The following is a 26488-nucleotide window of genomic DNA, read 5'->3' as shown; positions in this document are numbered from 1 at the left end:
TTTGTCCAAACTAAAGGTTATACAGTTATTTCTTCTTTTCTCGAAATTCAATTAAAAATTGAATGATTGAAACTATATTATTATTATGTATTATTAGTTATTATCCATTACAAATAATGTATCCGTTATTTTCAGTATTGGAAAATAAATTGTTACTGATAATTCAAATATAGTGACCATATTAACACCGAAACAAAGAAAACGAAAAATTAATTATTAATGAATTGATACATAAGTTAACAAACTTATTGTATCTATACTAGTATATTGTGAATAGAATATATATCGTGTCCGTGTTCGCTATTAAATGATAAAGGTATAGTTATCGGTAGGTGAATATTCAAACAAGGTGCGAAATACCAATAATAATAATAATAATAATACCTATTAAGATGTCTTGATACATATAAATAAGGTACGTACATTAATGTAAACTGTTTTTCAAATAAAATACCTATTATTATAATATATATTATTATACATTTTATTTTGCACTGAACGATAAAACATAAAATATCTCCAACACGACTACACTGTAATAACTATACCAGTATGCAAGCAAGCTACCTAAGTATGTATAATATATGTATACGCCTTTATTAATTACCTTATGTACCTATACACATTATAAAAGTGGTCATTTATTATTATTATTATTATTATTATATACTCGCGTTGGTAGTTTTTTAGAGTTCCGTTTTAAATCATCAGCAAACGACAGCTTAGAATATATATACCATTCACAATCTTAACAATGCCATTACTACTCATCGTTTGGAAGAGCTCGTATATATTATATACCATTAAATCGGGACCCGAAGGCACGACCTGCAATGTCGTGGTCGCGGTATAGAAAGAACACCATCAAACTTTATTACCGGTGAACACTATGACGTAGAGCAGATATATAATATATAGAAGAATAAACCACGTTTGGAGCCCGCGACTAAACGATGATAATAATTATTATAATATGAGTGCTTATAAGTACCTATATATAAATATTCACAGTTTTTTTCGTATTTAGAATACTGCAGAGTTTCGACTGTAAAATATATATGATGACTATTTTTAGAAATTACGTATCAGGTACACGTCAAGCAATCAATTGATGAAATCGAAAACATAGTATCATAAGATGCATATAATACAATATAATATAATATATACACGGTCTTTCGATATTAATAGTTGATTAGACATAATATCATACATTAAGTATGCACACGTGTTATAAGTACGTACATACACATAATAATAGTTAGTATAGAAGTATATGTATATTGTTTTAAAAACTTCGTCTCCCAAGGATTTTTTTTTTTAATGTTTCTAAATTTCTAAAGATTAATTTTTTTATATTTATACTAATATAATAATATGTGTACTGAGCGTTTAAAATATCGTTAACAATTATTATAATTCTTCTAATGTGTTTCAAAATTGGATTTCAACCAGTTTAATAATTCAAACTATGAACATTATATGTTTTATATAATATATAATATAATCGATTCGTATCGACGGCCGATCGATTATCACGTCCGTGTACCTAACTACATGTACAATATACATACAATTAATATCACGATCGTGAGAAGCGGCTAAATCGAAACAAAACGAATGTAACAAGCGGAGCAGAGCGTGTCATATTATATTTAAAGATAATATATATTATATATTATTATTACGCGCATTTATATAGGTATAGCGCGTCAGTACAAAAGCTCACGTCGAACGATCAAAAGAGTTGCGTCGTAGGTACCTCCGTAATATACATACTAAATACAATGATATTATTCGATTCTTTTTTCTCTCACGAATTCGACTAATATGACGCCCTTAATGAGACACGTCTCATTTTCGGCCATGCATTTGATCACCGCGATTTAGATCTGTATAGACATCGGACGGCGCTCGACGTCGGCAATATTATATGATAATACAATATATTGTATGTATGGCGTTCCGTGTGTTAGGTACCTACCTAATTCCTATATGGGCAATGGTATTATTATATACTAATTCAACCGATATATAATAACAGTACGAACAAGGTTGTTGAGCATACGATTTAATATTTGAAAATAATAATTGATATCGTACACACTGTGTGGTATAGTCTTTGGTTTATGATATTGTATATAGGTACATTAGTAATTGCTATAGTACTTACGCGTTAGACGCGTATTATGTATAATATAGAAAAATATACATTTTACTGAATTAAATATCCACCTTGAATTAACAGCCACGAGTGAGTAATAGGTAAATATAACCTTGTTTCTATGAAAAGTTTCAAAAATACGTTTAATACATAATATTATATACTATATATTATAGTCAAAAAAGTTTAGCTGTAGTTCATGCTTTTCTTGTCTGAATAATATGAAAGAACAACGTCAAAATGAAAAATGTCATATGTATTCCTTTTATACGAGTGCTGTATAATATAATATAGCGATGTACTTACCTGTATTATATATGATTTGTAACAACTGCAGCTGTAAAAATCATGATACTATAGAAGACTTAACGGTTGCGATTTGTGATACTGTGAGTTGGGTATACATGCGTAATTCTTCAGACGAAATTTATTGCTATATGTTTGTTTGTAATTTAAGATTTTATTATATTTTAATATAAATCGATTTTTGAATCAATCAAGTGTGTAGACAATAGAAGATAATAAATTATTATGTATAATAATAATAAAACAATGTTCGTTGCGAGAAAATTATTAATCAATGTAAAATGTAGATACACAAACAGTTATCGATGACAGCCAACCTAAAGCTGATCAATTGGTATGCTCTGTGCGCCTGAAATTATTAATAAAGTTTTAAAAATATTGGTTTGATTTGGAAATTATTATTAATTATTATTATATCACAACAAGTGACGTTGAACTGCTGAACATTATACGACATATAGCAAAGAAATGAATAAAAAAATTGCATATTTTATTTTATACGTTTGCAGTTAGAATACTAGTATATATACAATGTACCTACATGTTTACTATGTTTACTATGTTTTAAACTCCATGTATCTATAAATTTGTATAATATTGGCATATTGGTATTAGTTGAACTTTCGAAATACTCGAATTGCACGAACACGATTTGGAACGATAGATGTCGTGTTCGATCCGCGTATAACATTATTCCTGTCGTTATCGCATCAAAACCCGTAAACTTTTAGCTGATAAACACACTGAAAATTAAAATCGGCATAATATTGAGTGTTTACAATGGATAATATGCCTATTTTTATGTGTACTTAATAATATTTCATCATTTGCTTTACAATCTTTATCATAGTCTTACTATGAGATGACAACAAAACAACAAAAAATAATGCAACATTGCATATTGCATAATATATACCTTTACCTATCGTACCCACACATGGTATAATATCATGTAACCGGATGCTACACACTGCACAGTTTATGATCAGACCAATCGGGGCAGGTAATATACCTTTTTACATATTATATTTAATACCTACCTATAATATAATCGCAGCATCTGCAGATTGTATTATTATACTTATAAATACACAATACGTACGAAATAATAAATAATAATATTATTACTATATATGTATATGTGCTTTACTGAATCGGGCATATGAGTGTGTTTAGATAAAATAATATGTCACGTGATCGCGATTTCAATGACCAATTTGAGCGCGCCGTTTCAGGTATATAATTGTTTTATTCGGGAGTAGATAATAATTAAGCTATATGCAATCCAAATTAGTACAATAATTGCAATTATAATTATTATAAAATGCTCGAACTAGCATATATTTATAGCAGAGTTTATTTCTAGCACGTTTATTGTTGATTATATTTAATTTATTGTACAATATTATGTAGTTATATACTCCTACATACTGACGATTAATCGTGGTTCTATTGTATTAGAACTAAAATGTATTTTGGATACAAAAACTGTAAACATCTATTGCTGGTTGCTGCTGCTATTGACAATTATGTGTATAGTCACTTGAAACACATAATATTAGTTTCTGCCATACAGTTTATTCATTACTGTAGTGTTATTGTTACAAATATTACGTCGTCTAACATATTCTGTTCCTTCTAAAAGTATTAAACATACATTTATCGTACAACGATATCAACAGATCATTATTCATTATCATGCAAAATAATGCTATTACATCCGTCGGTGAGATCCAATCGCCGTCTGCTCCGGCCGAACATCGGCCGATGCTGCCAGTTTTATCTGAACCACGTCGCGAGTTTTCTAGTCTGACGACAAGGCCATATTTTTCAATGCCCAACATTGCAGTGATGTATGGTGCAGCAAACGATCGGTCAGAAAACAAATATAGCGAGTTTTCCGGTCTGACGAAAAGGCAATATTGTTCAATGCCGAATATTGCAGTGGTGTATGGTGCAGGCGATGCAATTGAGCTGCAATCGCCGTCTTCCCGGGAATCAACGCGGCCAGTTTCTGTGGATCCGGCCAAACGAGACGTGGCGAGCGGCGTCTCGACGGGTCCACCGAGGAAATCGTGCGGTTTGGTGCCGAAAATTAACGTCACATTTAGCGCGACCGAAGCGACCGGATTTGAATGCATTCCTGTGAAAACTTCGGCTGAAGTTCTAAACGGATTATTAATATCGGCCGATGTGCAAACGTCTTCGGATTCGATAACCAGCCGTGGAGCTGAAATAGAATTTAAGGTGACTACGACTCAACGACTCAACGCGGGTGCCGTACGTGATGGAAATGCACCAAAAAATTCGTCCGTCGGTTGTTTTGTTGTGCGTAACATAGACATATAGTCTACTAAGTATGGCTATTAAAAATAGTACATTGTTTTACAGTTTTTCACAAATAAATATGTTTTTGTTATATTATTTAATTGGTATACAATATATACTCATTACTCAATGGTAATAGGTAATATTGGGTATCCCTCTACGGCTCTACATATTATATATTTATTATTTAGTTATTGATATCTCTCAAAAAAATATGTTATTTATGCGTAGAGTAATATTCTCGGATATATGTATATAAAATTATGTAAGAAGGCTATTTGTATTGAGATAAAAATGTAATTGTGTTAGAGAGTGGTTTTTTTTTATAGGTCGATCAAAAGTTTAGCCCCCCCCTGCTTCACAAAAACTGAAATGACGCCACTGGTAGTCCATGTATGTATGTGTAATAGGTACGTATAATACGTTTAGTACGTTCAGTTTAAACATTTAAGTTGTCTTTACAGCTTGTTTTGTTCATTACTCTATTATTAAGTTTGTGATGGAAATGTAAAAAGTGATGTATAGCTACAATGAGCAAATGTGTTTAATACTTTAATTGATGGTAGGTATGATATAATTGTACTAGAATTAATTAATTAGAGTTCTTAAATAAATTTAATAAGTAATGGCTTTTGACTTTTATTAATAATTTCATTTTATAGAAATAATTTCGTCTATAACATACATATACAGAAACGAGTAAAAAAATTATTGAATTATTATTATTTATTCCTTTTACAAAACATTATTGTCTTACCTACACAAATCAGTAACAACACAAAAATATAATATAAATAAATCGAACTCAAATGGCTTATCAATTCTAAAGTAAAAGTGAAACCTGGGCTCATATGTGCTAAAAAAGTGAGTTCATGTGACCTATGGTAATTTTAAGGTATAAAAGGTACCAGCACTCAAACAGCCGACGCCCCTATGTATATTATATTCGTCAATAATAATAGTCACGAGATTCACTTACAAAATAAGACATCGATTGTTTTAAAAAACAGTATTATACCCATATACCTACTATTATATTTTAATACATAAAATACCTACCACTGCAGAGCTACTACGCATACGTTGAAAATTGACTATTGTGAATCAAGGATTTATAAATTAATCTTCCTACCTAACTTCCCCGCCCCACCACCACCAAGAATTGTTTTCCGGCACAACACTGATTATTACGATATTACAGTGGATTGGTTATCATGTCAAAATTCTATTGCATCTTAAATTACTATAAATACCTATAATCCTAATATATCTTAATGATGATTAATCAAGTTATTTTGACTATCTTATATCAAATATTATTCAAACTCTAATATCTACTAAAATTAAAACTTTATATTTCTCGTTTATTTTTTATAATAGTTCATAATTATTCGTGAAATTTCCAATATTTATTTAATGAGTGAGATCAACTGAGTTATGAAATACGATAACACCACTCGGGCTGTTTAGCTATTAGCAAAAAAAGAAACAATGGGAACCGATAGGTTTATTAAAAAACTTTAAAATTAACAAATCATAATATTATTACCTATAATTGTAGTTTAAGTATACAATTTGTATTATTTTATTGTATCTAAGTTTATTGAACTTAGAATTTATTATTTTAATTCATAAGTATTATATAAATATACAAATATTATCTACTAAAATCCAAGTTTATTATTCTTTGTTGACATGGATGCATTTTTCATAATTTGTCAGAGTCATTGCAGTCGAGGTTTCTTATACCACAGTCGAATATTTACGACACACGAAAATGATTAATACATTACATATTTATACAGAATGATTTATACTCACCACGATATTCGATCTTATACTGCAAGAACAGAATATGTGCAAAGCAGTTTAACACAATTAATAAAGTATAAATAGTATTGTTTGGTAAATATTTATATAATTTGTCGTTTAAATATTATATAGCTTTTACAGTTATAATGTTAGGTATGTTTTTACACACAACTATTTAATATTATTATATCATACTGTAGTACACTGTGCGTCATCAAATAATGTATACAGAATATAAGTACTTAAAATTAAAGAAAAATACTATATATAATAGTATGTACGTTTATAATAAATATTTAATAATTTGCAATTATATGGTAGGTATATGCGAAATTACTCAATACCTCTACCCAGTACCTACCCTTAATACACATTAAATATTTGTCATCGTCTGGCGCACTAACGTATTTTTAATTGTATATATCCAAAACGTCATAACATAGCTGGTGTAGATACATATAAAAAAAATATCATTTATAATATACACATAATATCAAAATAATTACAGATTTGATTATACTCAGACTTGACATCTGACAAGGTCAGTGCAAAATCTGCTACTGTTCATAAAGGTAGATACGTGTTTAATAATAATCAAGGCATTCAGATGTATGTAGGTATATTATTGCCATATATAGCTAATAGGTTATACCAATGCTACTGGCATAATAATATCATCGTTAAACGAGTGTTAGGTGGCCTGAAAAAATAATTTAGAAAATACGCGTGTCACAGTTTTTAGTGTTTTTACGGTAGTTGAAAATAATGATTATGCGCTCAGATCGTTTCATTAGGTAAACAAAATGTTGTATCATATAGTTTATATACGATGTATAATATTATTTTATATCGTTTGATATGTAGTGCTCGTTGTACGCGATGATGATTAACGACGAGGATATTAATGAATCGCTCAACGATACATCAGTCATATAGGATTTTAATCGTACATTTTTCATGCATATTTTTATTTTTATAAATAATCCCTTACTCTCACCCCTCCCCACAAAAAACAAAATAAATACTAACATGCATTTTATAAACGTTTACAAGCGATTCGATATTTTGAGGGAAAAAATGACACCATCACATTAAACGGTTTTGCGACCGCACCTCCTCCCGCGTTGACGTGTCAATGTAAATAACGTACGTGCCATATAATAATACACATTGAGCATAGGTGCCATACTTAAACTTAAGTACGGCAAATACCGTATACCTATACTTAATTCTTGACCGTAATCACACACGTAATACGTCATGTTTTTTAAATATAAAACGGTAGCTTCAGCAGACGTGACCGTACAAATAAAAACGGATAATAGGGAAAAAAAACCACTGGAATCATAATATTATGCAACACTAATAATATTACTAAAATATATACGAAAGGCTGGCAGGTGTCACGATAATTATTACTATACGACTATGTACGAGCGTGTCCATATTTCACGCGTTGTCGAAATGGTACCTATATATAATAACGATTATAATAATAATATATTATAGTCCATTCGCTGTGCAGACGGAATCGTGTTTACCTACTTCGTAATTTGTTTTTATTATTTTATCAATTTCGTGCCCGACGTAGCAAATTGCACACATTTACATACGATGAATCTGCCTATAATAGATAGATGTGCACACGTACAATATAATATAAATAAAAAATAAGTGATTAAGTATAATTGTTTTTAAGTTTTTTGGATTTTTTACACGCCAGACTACGTAGATAGAAGATCGGTAAAGCAAAAACTCGTAGAAAATTGATTTGTCCTCAGACAATAATAATAATTACACATAAATATATATTATTATTGTGTAATATAATACAATATAATGGCTTTTTTACTCGTATAATGTTATTTTTACGGGTTCACCTATCCAGGTGCACATATAATACAACTCAGAATATCGACAATGTGAATTATTTTTTACCTCCTGCCGAGGTATCCAAGTAGTCGCATGTACAGCAGGTATACCAAACGTGGTATAACACAATGACACACTCTGTACATATACACACACACTCATACATAGTATAATACATCATATTATACTGACTACTGCAGGTGTATAATCGGACACGTGAAGTGTTGGCGAAAAAGAGTGGTATAACATTATTATCATTATTATTATTATACTTACATAATACGTTATACTATGTATGGTGATTCTTTTTTGTCGCATTCATTCTCTAGGTACATACAATTTTCTAAATATTGAGTCTAACCATAATAGTTATAATCTTACCAATTTTTTACTTTTCAAGTGACTACTTTCGTTTTAATTTCCTATAATATTCTCATAAAATAGAATATTTTGAAAGTACACATCATAATATGTGATATACAGTTATACCAGTTTATTGTAGACTATACGTCATGATAACCCATACGCCTGCCGGTGCACGAAACAAAATTCAACGCGGTCGAGCTGATGACGACGCTTCAGTGACTCTTTTCGTTTACTGGAATTTTTTTTTTACCCATTAATATTTAGCAGTTCTGGCGGAACATTTTCCGAGTGCACGCATTACATACTCACGTGTATACATATAATATGGCGTTTCATCGGTAGTAGGTATACATTCGTCACAGCTTCCGGGGATCGGCCGGGACGGAAAACAAATAAAATCGTAAATCGACCGCGCCATAATAAACATGAACGCGACCGCATACCTATAGCACATATTGTATTATTATATTATTTTATTTGATAATATGTATTTATATGGATTGAACGGCACACGTGTCTGGGGCTAACCGTGGAAAGCGACAAATACGACGATTTACGCGCATGCGTGTCATCTCGTATATGTGTGCGCCATATTTTTTAGTATTATAATGCGAGTGGCTAAGATAAGTTTAAAACAAAAAAACAGCTACCACGATGCGCGTAGAAATAATGCGACAATATTTAGAAAACCGCCGTGCGTGGGAGGAGCGCTAAAACAGATAAGACGTTCGCCGGTGTAGGTGTTGACGAGTTTGTATCATCTTGTTCATAGGTTTTTTATATTTTGATCGAAAACAATATTTCAGAGATTAACAATATTCTATATGCACAATGCAGTACGTATAATAATATAATCTCTGTGAAGCTCGCGTATACACGTTTCCCATAAATACGGATACACACGGGAGGACGAGCGATTTTTTTTATTTCCTCGAAATGTCCGTCGTAGATTTCAAAAATAAAACGTATGGGAAGCGCGTCCGATTACTGCACAGCGACCGGGATAGCGATAGCGTGTCACACTGCATATAATGTACGCCACTGCACACGATGCACGCCACGAATATGATATAATATACTTGTCAGCGTCCGTATAATATAATAATAATATGGATATTAACGCTGCACAGCCGGGCCGCGCTGGTATATATACAGTGTCGTGTGTTTGGCTTTTCGTCGTCAAGGTTTTATTTTCGTTAGAAAAACCACAATGGCTGCGGGCACGGAAAGGCGATAAAAAAAACCACCTACACACCAAAAAACCCGCACGTATGTATGTATGTGTATATATATATATATTTATTTATTCATTATATAACATATATATACAATAAAAGGGCAAGCATATAACGTAAGACGTATCACATTCCACATAACATGTATATTACTGCTGACACGAAGTGCGGAAAGAGAAAAATAATTCCAATTATGAGACAACAAAAAAATTATAATTTATTTCGTATAATTATCAATACGCATATAATATATATATATATATAGGTAATAAAAAATACAGTACTTATATAATATAATATATTATACATATCATATATTATTGTATATATGTATAGAAACGTCGAACATTTTTTATTTATTATCTATACACGGTTCTTACGCATATAAACAACCATATTTACAATACAATATTATGTATATCATTTTGTTGTATGTTGAGTAAATCGATAACGGCGATTATATATATATAAGTACAAAAGCGGCTGTGGTTCAACGGCATACTCGGTCGTCGGCCACGTATTTATAGGTAAACCGCGGTGTATATTTTAATGATAAAAAAAAAGAAATTTGTTTTAATCGTTTAAACAGGTATATATATATATAAGTATACACGATATATAAGATTTTATTTTAACTTCGTTTACCCTATATGCACGTGAAGCGGACAAAATACTTCGTCGGGTTTAACACTAATAAAAACGTTAATAATAATAATACGATTTTTTTTTTTTTGTTTTTTTTTTGATTTTTTTACAATAAAACATTGAATTATGTACACAGATATAATATATGTACAAATAATAATATTGAATTATATGATAATAATATATTATGTACAAAGTGGCGACACGCAGTTATATATAAAGATTATAATATACGTTAAAAAAACACGCCGCGAGTGTTAAAAGTGGAAAATAAAACGTTTGTAATTTTTATAATAATATCATTTCTATATATAAATATATATGTGAAAAACATTTACCGGACTGCAATTTTATCGCATTTCCCATTACATAAATATGGTCAGTACGTGTAAAACGCACTGCCGAGGGCCGCGTAATGCGTGACCAAGTTGCTGCCGTGCTGGTGGTGCAGTTGATGGTGCTGCTGCAGGTACTGCTGATGCTGATGTTGCTGCTGATCCTGTTGCTGCTGTTGCTGAAGGTGATGATGATGATGATGATGTTGATTGTGCTGCTGCTGCTGCTGGTGGTCGTGCTGCTGGAGTCCGTTTTTGTATTGCTGCTGGAGACTAGAAAACAACTGTGGGCCGGGCGTAGCACCACCGCCGGTGCCGCGGTCGCCGCCGCCACCGAACGCGACAGTCGGCGGCGGTGGCAGCTGCACCGGCGGGGGCGACGCTCATTCCAGTTTCTCCTGGTACATTTTCGGCTCTTTGCCGGCGGCGTTCGTCCAGCTGCAGAAACTCTTCTGTTCCTTGTTGTTGTTGTGCTGCTGTTGCACGGACAGGAACGGCGACGAGCCGATGGCGTGCGACGACGGCGGCGACAACGGGACCACGGAACCCACGGAACTGACTACCGGACTCCATCGGACCAGACCTGCCGGTCCGCCCAGGGGCAACGGTGGTTTGACGTCCACCATGTCGGCCATGTGCAACGGTTGCACGTGCTGCTGGTGTTGTTGCTGTTGCTGCTGCTGTTGCTGCTGTTGCTGTTGCTGTTGCTGCTGCTGCTGCTGCTGCTGTTGCTGTTGTTGTTGCTGTTGTTGCTGGTGTTGGTTGTGCGGAGACGTACCGTCGGCCGCGCTCTGGCTGTTTTCCGAATCGGAACACGAATCGCTGCTGCCCTTCTTGCTGCCGCCGTTTCCGTTGTGCGTCTTGACGTGCTTGGCCAGGTGGTCGGACCGCATGAACCGCTTGTTGCACACGGGACACGCGAACCGCTTCTCGCCGGTGTGCGTGCGCAAGTGCCGCTGCAGCTCGTCGGACCGCGTGAACCGCTTGCCGCAGAACAGCCAGTTGCACACGAACGGCCGCTCGCCCGTGTGCCACCGGAGATGCGCCTTCAGATGGGACGTCTTGCCGTACACTTTTCCGCAACCGGGTATGTGGCAGCTGTGCACGTTCTTCTTGAGGTGGCCGCCGGCCGGTCCCAGGCGCTCGGCCTCTTGGCAGTTGGGACAGTCGCACGTGGCCCGTCCCGTGTACCGGCGCTGCGTGCGCGGCGACGGTGTCTGGGGGGCCGCGCTGTACGCGGCCGACACTGCGGCCGCAGCGGCTGCGGCTGCGGCAGCCGCCGACGCCGAACCCGGTGACGTGGCCGACGAAGAAGACGACGACGACGTTACGACGGACGGGTGGTGGTGGTGGTGGTGGCCCAGGCCGAACGATCCCTGCGCGCCCGGCAGTATGGACTTGTACGTGTCCTGCAAGAAGTGTTGGTTGGAGAACAGGTGGTGAGCGGCCGCCGTGTTGGACGCGGCCAACGAGTGGCTGAGCGACGAGTAGTCCGACTGCGCCGCGTAATTGGCCATCTGTGCGTGCATGCCTGCGTGAAAACCAAAAAACAAAAAATACCAAAATAATCAAAACTCGTCGACATAATATTAAATATTAAATTTACGATTATGATAGTATATTGTCATCATCGAATATTTTGCGTATCTCGAGTACCGCATAAGCGTATATACTACGTAAATAAGTCACGTTTCTAAACGTCCAGAGAAAAAAATTACGATATCAAACGATTCGTAATCTCGCATACCACGCGCACGGGTATAATATACGTAAACAAGTCGCGTTTTAAACGTCCGGAATAAAAAAAATTACGATATATTCAAATTATACCGTAATGTTGCAGTGTATACGCGAGCGATTATGAAATGTGAAAGGAATCATTTAAACGTCGAAGTATCGTATATTATATTATACATGCATGTTATGATATACGTATACATAGTAGCGGATCACGATTCGCGCGCATTTATAATCGACCTCGCGCGTATACATGCGTACGTCCGTGTGAGTGTGTATACGCGCCGAACCAGCCGTATTTCAAAAACAAATTACCCGTGTAGGTACCTACGATTATTTTAATTTTAATTTTTTAATCGCGACCGTATTTTTACATTAATTATTTATTTTTTCGTATATCTCGCATGCACGATGCCGTTGAAATATACGACGAACGACGATGTACGTCATCATTATAATGCTACAGAGCAGCAACATCATCATCATAGACCAATAATAATAAATCGTTTAATAAAATAAATGCACATAATGTTTACCTCCACTCATGTCCAGCCATCCACTGCCGTGCACGTCCCACCAAGCGGGATTCACGGACTCTGTCTTGATGGCGGGCGCGTGGTGTCCGGCGGTGCCCATCGAATTGAACGGCCACTCGTACGGATGGCGGCCGTACAGCGCGCTGTGATTGTCCACCTTGCCCAGCAGCGGGCTCTGGTGATGATGGTGGTGGCCGTTGTTGTCCGCGGCCAGCGCCTGATGGCCGCCGCCACCGCCGCCGAAGTATATGTTGCCGTGATGAGGCGGCGGCGGAGGCGGGTAACCCGCGCCCGTCGGCACCGGCGTGGACGGGGCCGACGACGTGGACGTGACCACGGGCCTGGGCGACTCGGCCGCGCTCGACGACGTCCGCTGTTGCTGTTGGCACTGTTGCTGTTGCTGCTGTTGCTGTTGTTGCTGCTGCTGTTGCTGCTGTTGTAGCGGTGAACCGGACATGTCGGTGGACTGCTGTTGCGGGCTCTTCTTCCACGGATAAAACCCTTTACCCACGGCCGCGTCAGCAAGCGGCGGTGGCGATTTACTCTGCAACTTGTTGCACTGAGCCGCCAACATAGCTAGCGGAGTGTTCCTCAAACCGGGATGTTCCTGAAACAAATTGTACGAGTTTCCGGTTAGTACATCCGTATATACGCAGTCATTATATAGATGGACCATATATGGACGTAATTTGCGTAAAACGATTAAGCACCACTGTAATTAAACGAGACCTGCGCTACACGTTTATTAATATTGTGTTGACCGAAAACGAATAACTAGGTACACGTCTTTAAGTATTGATTTATTCATTCGACATACATTACATCTATATTGATACGTGTAAAATATGGATACGTCATACGTGTATAACGCGCGTTAACGAAGCGTGTCATCGGCGTGTGACTAACGACGTTTCGTGCCAAATCTGTGAAGTGGTTTTAGTGCGATGATGATTTGTCGGACTGTGCAGTTATTATAATGTTTTGCGCGATGTAAACGCGTTTTGGTGGCCAGTAATTATACAGTTATATATGTAAATGATATATTATTCAATACCCGAAATAGTACAAAATAAATATATAATATACCTATCTACGTCAGAAACAATATTGACCGGAAAATAATCACGTAAACGAGTCGTGGTCGCAATTCGAATGTATAATATATTATAGCTGCAACAGTTGTACTTTTATTATACGGGCTCGTAAAATAGTATAATAATACTACACGTCGAAATTCGTAAACGCAGTTCAGCGCACAGTTTTTCGAAATTAATTACAATGAAACTATATTATATACGGTGCACGTGGCGTGTGAAGCAGTGATCGTTCTATACTTCTATGTATCATAATAATATTCAAAACCAGTTTGTCCGACGAAACGAGATTTACATAGTTTAGCTATTGCGCGCATTATTCGTACGACCGGCTGCTGCATAGTCCCATAGACCAACATGGGTATAATACTACACAATAAACAAATGTTCGAACCATATCACAATAATATCACAGCAATCGGAAAATAATATTCTATGCAAAAAAAATACCTATATTTTAATTGCATTTGTATATACGCGGCAATATTCCGCACGTTTCAAATAGTACCTACTTAAATATATATTATATTAAATAATATTACAGGAAAATCGAATGTAATTACAAATTAATGACGTATTAAATTCTGACGCGTTTATACTTGTATATTATATTATTTATATTATTTTATACACACTATACGCATAGTTGACCTATAAATATTTACTAATTTACTTCTTTTTTTTCGACCGACAGGTACAAAACTCGTTCCCGCGAAGTGTACGACACCACGACGTTTAAGCGAATCTTAGTGCAACTTGAGTCTTCTGCCTTCACATCCGCAAATGACGGATCTCGTTTTTCGAACACTCGCGTGCGCACGTGATTAACATCGCACGCGAGACGACCACCCCACACACTTCCTCATTTCAATTTCTATTTAACAGTTATGATATTATATTAAACACACAACACACATATACGAATACGTATATGCACAATTCAGAATGCGAATGCGCCCAACGGCTGTCTACGCGGTAACGTGTTTGGAAGTGTATATAGACTACCTACATAATATATAAAACGTGTACGTATATTTATATTTTAGTAAACCGTTTTAAATAAATTAGGTTTTTAAATTATTACAAAAAAAAACGACATCTGAATCTGATCTCGATACTAGACAGCTAATAGCTTGGTAATGGTCAATAGAACCGACGACGTCTACAAACACAAATTTAACCTGCACCGTCTTCGTTCTATTTGTAATATATGTATCTATACGAGTATATATAGGTACCAAAACATATCGAACGCACGACAGAAGAGAACCGTTGGGTATTATTATTTTTGTGTATCGAATCATTATCATTTTTTTTTTCTATAATAAGGCTTTGAAAAAATAATAGGCACTACCGACTGACAAAACGAAAAAAACATTATATATATATTGAATACACATACGAGTTTTACCTACTATAAGTATAAGAGTATAACTGAAATAATGGACATAACGACTGCTGCAGGTTCAAATCTAAGCGGACATGTGGTGTAGACAATTATATTATAATACAGAGAAAGAGTCTTGTACCGAATATTATAAAGACGATGAAATATCGATAATCGATTTAAATTCCTGAGTGTATCAAATGATCCTAAATATCATCATAAAGTACAATATAGCAAATACGTATATAGGCAAAGTATAAAATGTTACAATTTGATATTATATTGGATTCATGGACAAGCTATAATGATAAATTACACAAAATATCATATATCTCAACACTTAAAGGTAGCAAAGAATAAAATCATATACAATAAAATATAATAATGAAAAGCACCGATTGTAATTTTTAAAAATGACAAATGAATCAATTTTTTTTAATAATCGTCTTATATGTCAAAAATATTTAACGATTTCAGAAATTTGTTCAATAGTTTTTAACGAACACTTCTTCGAATGTAACACAACGAGTATTATATTGAGACTGCACTGTTCGTCACGATCGTTCATTCATAAGATTTTGAAATTATTATATTATGTATAAGCGATTGACAATGTATGTATGGGAACATATTTTCAATTGAATTTAACTAGGTACCCTTACAGCATTGAGTATTATCATCCTCTTTTTCTCTGACACATTATATTTTATATTTATACGCGCACAATATTGTCAAAATATATTAATTAGGTAACTATCAATAAATAATAATTATGCATAACATATTAACATGTAATAAATATTGTGTAAAAAGATTAGAAAAAAACTTTAAAGATTACACAAATAATCTAAAACCAGTCTTGTATATATTATAATATCACGAAATATTATAACATAAGGTTACACTTAAAATTTTGCTAAATCTATATTCTGTAATATAATTAGTTAATATGTATTTACTATTTACATATTATATATTCTCGTAATATGTTGGAATTAACTAAATATAACACGCATATATAAATATAATATATACAATATTATTGTGTAGAGAAAAAAATAATTGATCGTAAATATTTGAAGGATAATTATTGTATCGGCCGCAATAAACAAAAATACGAAATGTGTTTATTAATTTAAATCTAATTAGCATGAAATTAAATAGGTAAAAACGTTACGCAGTTCTGCGGCATATATATTATAAACGTAAATAAACGTAAACACCATTAAATTGCAATAATATTAATAATATTATATGATAATAATATTATTAATATTATTGATTATTCATTCGACTCGATGTGCTAAGCTAACATACCGAAAGAAAAATACGATTTTCAATGACAGTCTTTATCGACGGACGTTGTCCAACCGTCACTTTGTGATCGTTACACACAAAGTGCTGTCATATTAGAACCCCAATAATACATTATACACTTCTACAACGACGAATAAAAATAACCACTCAAGCGAATTTGACAACCCATTCATTCGTCCGGCGCCCCTATGATTATTTTATATTATTGATCATCACGACTGTCATGCGAAATTCGTACAATTTCATAAACCACATATTTTTACTCTGCAGTGCATACTATACGTATACAGAAAAAATGTCTGCACATTACTGTAATCGTTGTTTTACAAAATTTGTAATTATTTTCAATTCATTTCTATTAATTTATTATGGAATTGAAGCGATGCCTGCAGTTTTGTGTATGTACATTGTACCTACATACACACACACACACACACACACACACACACATATATATATATATATAAGATGTATAACGCACTGATGATTTGGCCGGAAGACATTACAGCAATATATTTATCGTCATCATCTTTGTATGCCGTTTATCGACTGAATCGCCGGGACAAGATTATAGGCGAAATCGTGGAGCAATAAAAATGATCATCGGAAAATCAGCAGGGTCAAAATGAATTTGACGAAGATGAAAAAGAAGAGACAGCCGCGTAACCCAACACCGGATATTCGCGTTATTGTCACCACGGAAACGTAAACATTTCAATAAAATTCGGAACGAACAGCCGCCACCGTCCAATAATAATAATGTCACATTGTCCGAAAGGTAAAATCCTGTACATACACCTGTCGCGCTCTCAAGAATTATACAATGATGTTTTTCTTAATCGAATATATTCGATTCTCGACAAATTTGTTCCACTGCGCGTTGTATTCAATTGGACTGTACGAAATAAAAACGTATATACAAAGTGTATATATGGATTTGATGCATTCGAGTGCAATTTCTATAAATAATATTGTCAAATTTATAAAATACACCATAAATCCTATAACAAACGTATAATATTTAAATAATTTAAAAGCATGGTGGTATTACCTAACTATAGTCATTCATATAATTTTAATGTGCAAGGGTTTTAATATGTTTCAAAATTTATGTCGATTTCAAAGTAAATGAGAAAACCACCGGTGGTTTATTTCAGTTATGTATTATATATATAGGTACAGAGGTATGCACACGCGTGGTATAATATATTAATATAATACAAAATTGTTTCACGTAGGTACCAATTGTAGGTATAGTATACTATATATATACACGCGGCTAATTACAATATTACATTATTTACGTATTTTTAATAAGAATGTTTTTGTACTAACCGTAGAAAATTACTCACGTTATACATTATACTATGTGAATGCAGCCCACGCAACTTATATGATAATTTTAGAATGTAAAAAATTTACAAAAAAAAAAAAAAAAACTCAAATATGAACTCAAAGAATTGGTAAAAAAAATTCAATACAATCAACTCTCGTTTCCGTTCATAGAATATATACATACAATATTTACGTATATGCATGTGTATATATGTGTGTGTGCATGTGTGTGTATATATAGACTACAGTATATAGTATAATATATACGAACAGGAACCCGTTAGTTCCTGAGGCCCATAGGTGCTAGAAGAAGAAGGCACACCTTGTTTATATTCTTTTAACTAACAAAAAGATCACGAGATAAGCCGCGCCATTAGTCAACGTTATATCTGACGACGTCATAAAATTAATTATATACACACTATTTTTACTCTTTTTTTCTTTTTATCAATGTGTGCTCGTTTTAATGACGATGATTGTGCGGTTTGTGGCGGCAAGCAAAAGTGTATAAAGAGTGAATAATGAAAATAATAAAAAAAAAATGAAATTCAATAAGACGATTTTTTTTTTATTTACTATTGTGAATGTGATGAACGATATATATCAACCGATAAAAAGTCAATCAGCACAAAATGTTTTTAATCACCATATACATTTTATCATATTATAATAATATAATGATATTCCTCCCCAAAAACGGTCGTAAGAATTTCAAATTTTTAGGGATCGAATAATGTATGGCGTGCTTTAGATACATTTATAATGGAAAACGAGAGAGATATTATATAGGGACACTCACGCCAAACCGCTGGTGAGAGAGGGTGTTATTAATATTATTAGTTTGTTTTTATTAATACTCTGTCACTATTTTAGTGACCAGTGACTGTAACACGCAGTTCAAGGCAGAATTGTATACGTACGATGATATAAGAGCATACATTTTCTACTGCAACTTTATTATTATTTAATGTTAATTTGTAATCTTTACCATGTAAATGAATATAAATAATTTATGATGTACTTCTAATAATTTAAAAACAAATTTAATTATTTCGAAACAAATAAACCACGAAGATACTGTTTGAATGTAATAATATAAATACCTATTATACCTACAATGGAAAAATGGCATTATGCGTATACTTATACTTACGACAATTCATTTATACTATAATATATATATATATATACACAGTATACACGTCACCCATATAACACTTTATACCAACAAAATGACAATGTTAGTATATATATATATTATACTAGCTGTACACTGTTAATACTTTGTAGACGTGAAGGAGGAGATTCTATCGTCATTTTTTTTTTAAAGTTATTATTTACTTGTAGAATGGCTTCTTCCATTCTGTTATAACATCACCAGATTAGGTGGCGCCACATGTCATGAAAGGTTCAAAGATTCGACACCGACAGTCCGTGATGAAGCGGTTTTTATAATTTTCTTTTTCTGTCTCTACTATACATCATATATGTATATATAATACTGTAATGCGTACAGAGTGTTTTACTACTCTCATTATACATGCCCGGGGCTTTTAGTGATGGGTATACGCGTTTAAAATCCATTTTCTACCGGCAGCCTAATCGAAAAACGGCGGCTAAATTAAAAACAAAAAATGTACGAGGAAAGGCGGGCAACTCACCATTATCTCTTGTTCGGTGGGCCATCCTTCATTGCAAGATTTGCCAGTTAAGGCGCTTTGGAAATCGGGAACCTGTAAACACACAATGAATAATAAAACGATTAGCAAAACGCATAATAATTAATAGGTAAAAATAATGGTACTATATAAACATTATCATATCTATAATATGGCCATATCATTGTAATGTAGGTACTTATAATATATATATATATATATATGTTTATTATAAAGACATAAAGTATTGGCGAATATTAACGTGGGGGTTTTCAGAAAATATTGCGTCAATTATAAACAAACTTCACTATTTTTATATCGTGTAAGACAATCCGTGGTGAAACGTATTCAAAATATATATTAATATTCAGCATTTCACTTATATATAATATGATACCTACGTAACAAATATATATTATTCCGTAACACATTATAATAAATAGTATAAAATGTTTTTCAATCATTATTACTAGGAATATAAATATTTTTTTTGATTTTTATCTCTCTCTATACATATATATACATATAGATCACTCATCCTTGCTCTTCAATTATAATATCACATACGCATATGTATATTATACAAAATTCAACGAGAGACGACATTGGCGACAGCTAAGGCGTTTTTCGGAAACGCGACAACGATGAAGTGCAGCGGCCGTGCCGTTAAACGAAGGTCGTCCCGAAAAAACGGGTTCATTAATACATCCTCCGGGCGTAATATACATATTTTACACATGAATAATTTGACGGCACACCATCAAAGTTAACGCATATATATATATATACGTGTGTATATGTATATAAGTGTACTCAATAATGGGGGCTCACAACTACTATCTCGACAATACCGCCTTTAGCTAAAAAACATGTGTTTCGGACAAAACGCATGTCATAAATCCTTTCGTTCAGAATTAGTCGCTATCTCTTTCCGCCGAAGACGTATAGGTATGTATATAACACATAATATTAATAAAAATGATATATGTGCGTGGTGTGTGAGATCTGTAATATCGTAGGTAGATATAGAGTTTGTATCGATTATAGTGTATCAAATATTTATTTTCTTGGCTAGGCTACCGATTTACGCGAGGTCCGAAAAAAAACTTTTTTCCAAATTCCATTTTCAATCATTCGAAATATGCCGCTCACGGGCTCCGACATATTATACAACACGTATAAATATATTTATTGGATCGAAACGTCTACTTAAAATGATCTGGGTTCTCGTGCACAGCTTGAGAACGTCAGATTTTTGTTGAAAATGCGTAGGTATATGTTCTACAAGAGACCGGCACTATAATAACAACTGACCATCAAAAATAACAATTGCCAATTGAACATTTTCAACAATATAAAATATATTATATGTATATATAGTAATATAATGTTATAAAACACATCATAATATGAATCATCCGCTACACCTCGTGAATAATATTATTATACTCGAACAGATGTACATATATAATATATAATATATATATATAATAATGCTCACGCGAGAATTGATGGCAAGGAGTGAGAACTGGTATGGATAAGGATATTTATTTTTTAATTAGTTCTTCAACGTGGAAAAATAAAACAACGGTCGCTTAAGGACATATGCGCCCGCCGTGGAAACAATATTACAGTAGCATTTTATATATTTTTTAATGGGTTGTAACAAGTGCAAATATTCATTGTGTACATATATTATATATTATACGATATACATTTATATTAATATTTATCATTCACACACAATCGCCTGAAGTAATTTTTAAGTTTTTTTCTAATTATATTTTGAGTTATTAATATTGGTTTCAATTCTAACGTGATGTACTTCCATGCATATAGTTATGACCAGCAGCATTAAAATATAAACGAGAAAACAGAAGCGACTGACGAAACATCCGTACAAGTCATTTGGTCGTATATTATAAATAGGGTTAAACTTAAATATCGAGTTTTAATAAGAAAACGTGGTTAATTATGTCCCCGGGGCCGATTCAGTTGTTATTTAAATATATATAACATTATTATGAATGAAGTCCTACCGCGCATACGCATCATCGAAATGATTAAGGTATATATTCTTCAATCGATTTATTAAAAACAATTAATCCCCGGGCGATTTCCCACGGTGTATAGCCAACAGACATACAAACACATGCAGCACGAGTGTAAATAGTCGTTACAACAAACAACGAAATACAAAACAAAATATTATTACCTATATCGATTGATCAACAAATCTAAAAACTTACAATAGCACACATTATACATACGTATTATTATTGTAACACAAATATACCTAAAAATATAATATTTAAATAATAGTGCACGCGAGAACTGATGCACATAACCACAGTAAAATATTATTATACCTATTAAATGTGTTACATTAACCGCGCGAGGTTTTATCTGCAATTTCGGAATTTACGAAATCACTTCAAAAAGGAGCAAGATGACCTTAATTCTGTCAAATCTCGTTTGAATCTTTTTGCGGTTACATTATTCTATTATTATTTCTTCTTCTTATTTTTTTTTTTTGTTCAAAAGAGGATTCCGCGTGCACTGCACCGTCACATTCAAGTGTCAAACGATTTGACGGGCGAAACGTCAACAGAATGAAAAGGGGCAGATTTCTTCTCTATACAAAGTGAATTAAAATCGCGTGCAGCCACCACCGTTTCCCGTGTTCCAGTCTTTATTGACCGCAATTTATTTTGATAGCGGTTCAAAACCCGTCTCTGTGAACGCGCACGTTCCGTCAACAATGATGCATGTAGAAAAAAATAAAAATATATGTATAATGTATATATAATATTGTATAAGTAAGTGTGTTGTATAAAATAAAAAAATAAAATAAAATGAAGAAGAAAGAAAGAAAAATCAAAGGCCTGAACAATAGGCGAGCGCGAGAATTAGCAGCCCCTCGAGGTTTGAAATCGTGTCGGCGTAATCAGCCCGCAATGGATAATAATATTATTGTGTCCGGAGGCCGCAACGATTTCTGACGGTTTGCTTTTTTATATTATAGTAATATATAATAGTATTATATATTAAATCTACGGCGCCGTTGATTGTGCGTAGCGATATAAATATAAGAGTTTAATTTTTTATATACATTATACAAATAATGAAAAAAATAAAAATACTTTTATTGTTCTATGATTTTTCGACATAAGTTATCGTAGTTATACCTAAACAAATTAGTTATTAAATAGATAGAAAACAAAGAAATTATACTTATATATTGTTAAGATAATATAGATTACAACCCGTTTCATACATGAACAATTAATTATTCACATAATATTATAACCTATACCTAAATACTTAAAATTGGAACAATAAGAGCTTTTGAAATGCCATTCACTATACAAAAACCCACCTAATGTCGCTATATTATAATAATATTAAATAGCTGCTATATTATAGGTACACAAATACGTCTCAAATATATTTGGTATTGTTTTATCAAAGAATTAATTTTGAATTTAAACTTGTTATATATTTTAAAACTATTTTATAAAAAAATATATTAAACTCCACTTAGTTTGGTTCGATGAGAATGATTGTATATTTTTTTCGAAACATAATTACTAATTCAATATAATTTGGTTTAATAAAAAATAATGTATACAAATACACTGTAATATAGCCTAAAAAATAGAAACATGACCTTAAAATCATAAATATTATGTCCTAAAAACTCAAAAATATGACTAAAATACTAAATATGCAAATGCATTACAAACGCATGCAATATCCTTGATCTACTAATTATTATTTGCATTATATACAGTCTGTAATTAAGCTTTTTGAAAATAATAAATAAATTTAAGTTTTATGAATAAAATAATTTAGTTATAAGCTAATTAACTCATTAAATAAATAGTGTTATTAGTAAGTAAAAGTATATAATATATATATATATGTGTGTATTATGTATAATAATCACGAATATATATACTTAAACTATAAAGAAACCTAGTAAAACTTTTATTGATTTTAGTATTTCATAATATAAGAATGTATAATTCATTTAAAAAATCAATTTTACCATAAATATACATAATTTTTGCATGAACCTATTATATTACTTTAAGAATAATTAATTACACTACCATAACCTATATATAAATTAGTATGTACATCTTTCAAATACACATTTTGTCAAGTGTCAACAATTGTTCAAACCTCTAATATAGTATATCTATGTATTATATATATTCTATATAGTCATCAACCTATTAAATAAATAACAATTTTACTATAGGTAATATTATGAATGTCGAATGATCTGATCTTAAAGTTATTTATGAAAATTATTCGCTACACTGAATAATACTTTAATAAGTTAACTTACTGTAACAATGATATGAGGTAATGTGTGAATACATTATTAATGTTAATCTAAATTGTTGGCTCATATGAATAATAGTCATTAGGCGCGTCCAAGGACATAAAACGTAAATATATTTAAATTAAAAAAAGCATACACATATTAATATTCTACTTGTAATGTGCTTATAATCATATAGTAGGTATACGCAAGTTTTGCTTAATACTCATTTAGTCAACGTGTGTGTGTTATACGCTATAATATATGTCGAACGTTGATATACTTATACTTATATAATAGTAGAAAATATTCAACTGCATGCAGTCATTCGTATTTATCCAATTGTAGTAAACTAGCAAATATCTTATCTATGCATGAAGGTTGTTTAACCACCGTAATAAACAATTTATACCTATGTTATATATATTATATATAATATATATACATATATACATCATAGAACCCTCAATTTAAACCTGCAACCGTATATCAAATGAACTCAATGAATGATATGAGTTTCATTAAAATATTTGTAGGTATACCTTATACTAATGTGCGGGCATAAGAGTTAGTTATAAATTATATAAAAAACCATAGGTATACCTAAGTCATATCAACTTGTATAATAGATATCAAAATGTTTAAGTACTGTGAAGAATTATTGTGATCTATCGAATATATTACGTAAATAAAATACATATATAGTTTTATAAATGTTTTATATATAAGTGAAATATAAATATATATATATATATATAGGTATCTAAATAGGGTACAGCCTACAGGTATATAAAAACTTAAATAATATGGTATTGTATAGTTGTATACAAAACTATAAAATATAGGTATTATCTGGTCTCCTGTAGGTACCAACATATTTATATAAGCCTCCCACATTTCAAATCATTCTAACTGATGACATTTTTATAATATAACATATATATTTATATTCACGGAAGTGTGTTGTATAAATAGGTACCTCATGTACCCTTACCCATTCTTTCCCGTTATAACGTACCTATATATTATATAGTTTATACGCAAAAACAGGGTTAATGCGATATAGGTACGTTAAGATTTTTCTGGGTAAAAAAAATAATAATAATATAAAAGCCATAATACCAGTCAACGGTCGACACCCACTGCTTCCGAAAAACCCGTTACCTGCGCCTATACTATTTATGTATCTTTTTGCCGTTATAACAACAGTATACCTTCGTATATATATATATATATATATATAATGTATTATGTTTTTAAAACTTTTTTCCATTCAATTTCACTGAAAATTTATGGTTGGTTGGTCTGACTACAGTAGCGATATTTTTTCTGTCCTTTCCACACAAAAACCGTTTCTCGGACCCTTTCCCACGATGACACGTTGACCAGCGGCCGTGCCGACGAAGAGCCCATATGTATATATACGTATAAAGGGACAATCGCATACGCAGTGAATCTCAAAGAGGGTTAAAACCCGACGACCGACACCCGCCGAGACAGAATATAGTATCAGCGGGATGCAATATCCTAAACATGTATATAAATAGGTACGCATGATGCTTGTGGTATGCACACAGGATTTTGTAGGTCTTTTGTAAAACCCCTTTTTGCGGTTTTGTATACTAGGCTATATTCTTGCGTATACGTGTCACCACTAAATATTTATGTGGCCGCAATACTATATATATATATATATATATTAATACTTAGCCATATGTGGGGTAGGTATACCAATATGATGTATCAAGTAAAACGGCAATAGGGAATAACATGAAACACCGAGAAACCGAAAAATCGTGATTTATAGCATTCCAATTCTTTTCTGACGAAATGCCTAAACAATATTAAAATATTTAATGTAATGTAATAGAATTATTACCAGAATACTGCAACTATGAATATTTTTTGGTATGATAGATAATTTCTAAATAATATGTAGTTATAACCACTTCTCCATTAATATAGTATTATTATAGTGATATATAGGTATATAACTTATATAAATATATATAATATAGTTATAATAAT

The 26488-nt window shown here is 32.8% G+C and overlaps 1 protein-coding gene across 3 annotated transcripts in view; it reads right to left on the bottom strand.

Annotated features, from left to right (window-relative positions):
• Positions 1 to 10274: 10274 nt before the first annotated feature.
• Positions 10275 to 26488, bottom strand: part of LOC132923916 (transcription factor Sp9-like) — a 70482-nt gene continuing 54268 nt past the window's right edge. For all 3 annotated transcript variants that reach the window (XM_060987924.1, XM_060987933.1, XM_060987940.1), the window contains exons 2-4: positions 20131 to 20202; positions 13337 to 13943; positions 10275 to 12594 (exon numbers count right to left, since the gene is read on the bottom strand). In XM_060987924.1, coding sequence (XP_060843907.1) covers positions 11447 to 12594; positions 13337 to 13943; positions 20131 to 20202 — 1827 coding nt within the window. In that variant the 3' untranslated portion in view covers positions 10275 to 11446. The remainder of the gene's footprint in view (positions 12595 to 13336; positions 13944 to 20130; positions 20203 to 26488) is intronic.

Source organism: Rhopalosiphum padi, chromosome 1, assembly GCF_020882245.1.
Source record: "Rhopalosiphum padi isolate XX-2018 chromosome 1, ASM2088224v1, whole genome shotgun sequence".
NCBI classification, from domain to species: domain Eukaryota; kingdom Metazoa; phylum Arthropoda; class Insecta; order Hemiptera; family Aphididae; genus Rhopalosiphum; species Rhopalosiphum padi.
The sequence above is the reverse complement of the archived record's forward strand: the minus strand, read 5'-3'. Positions and strand labels throughout refer to the sequence as shown.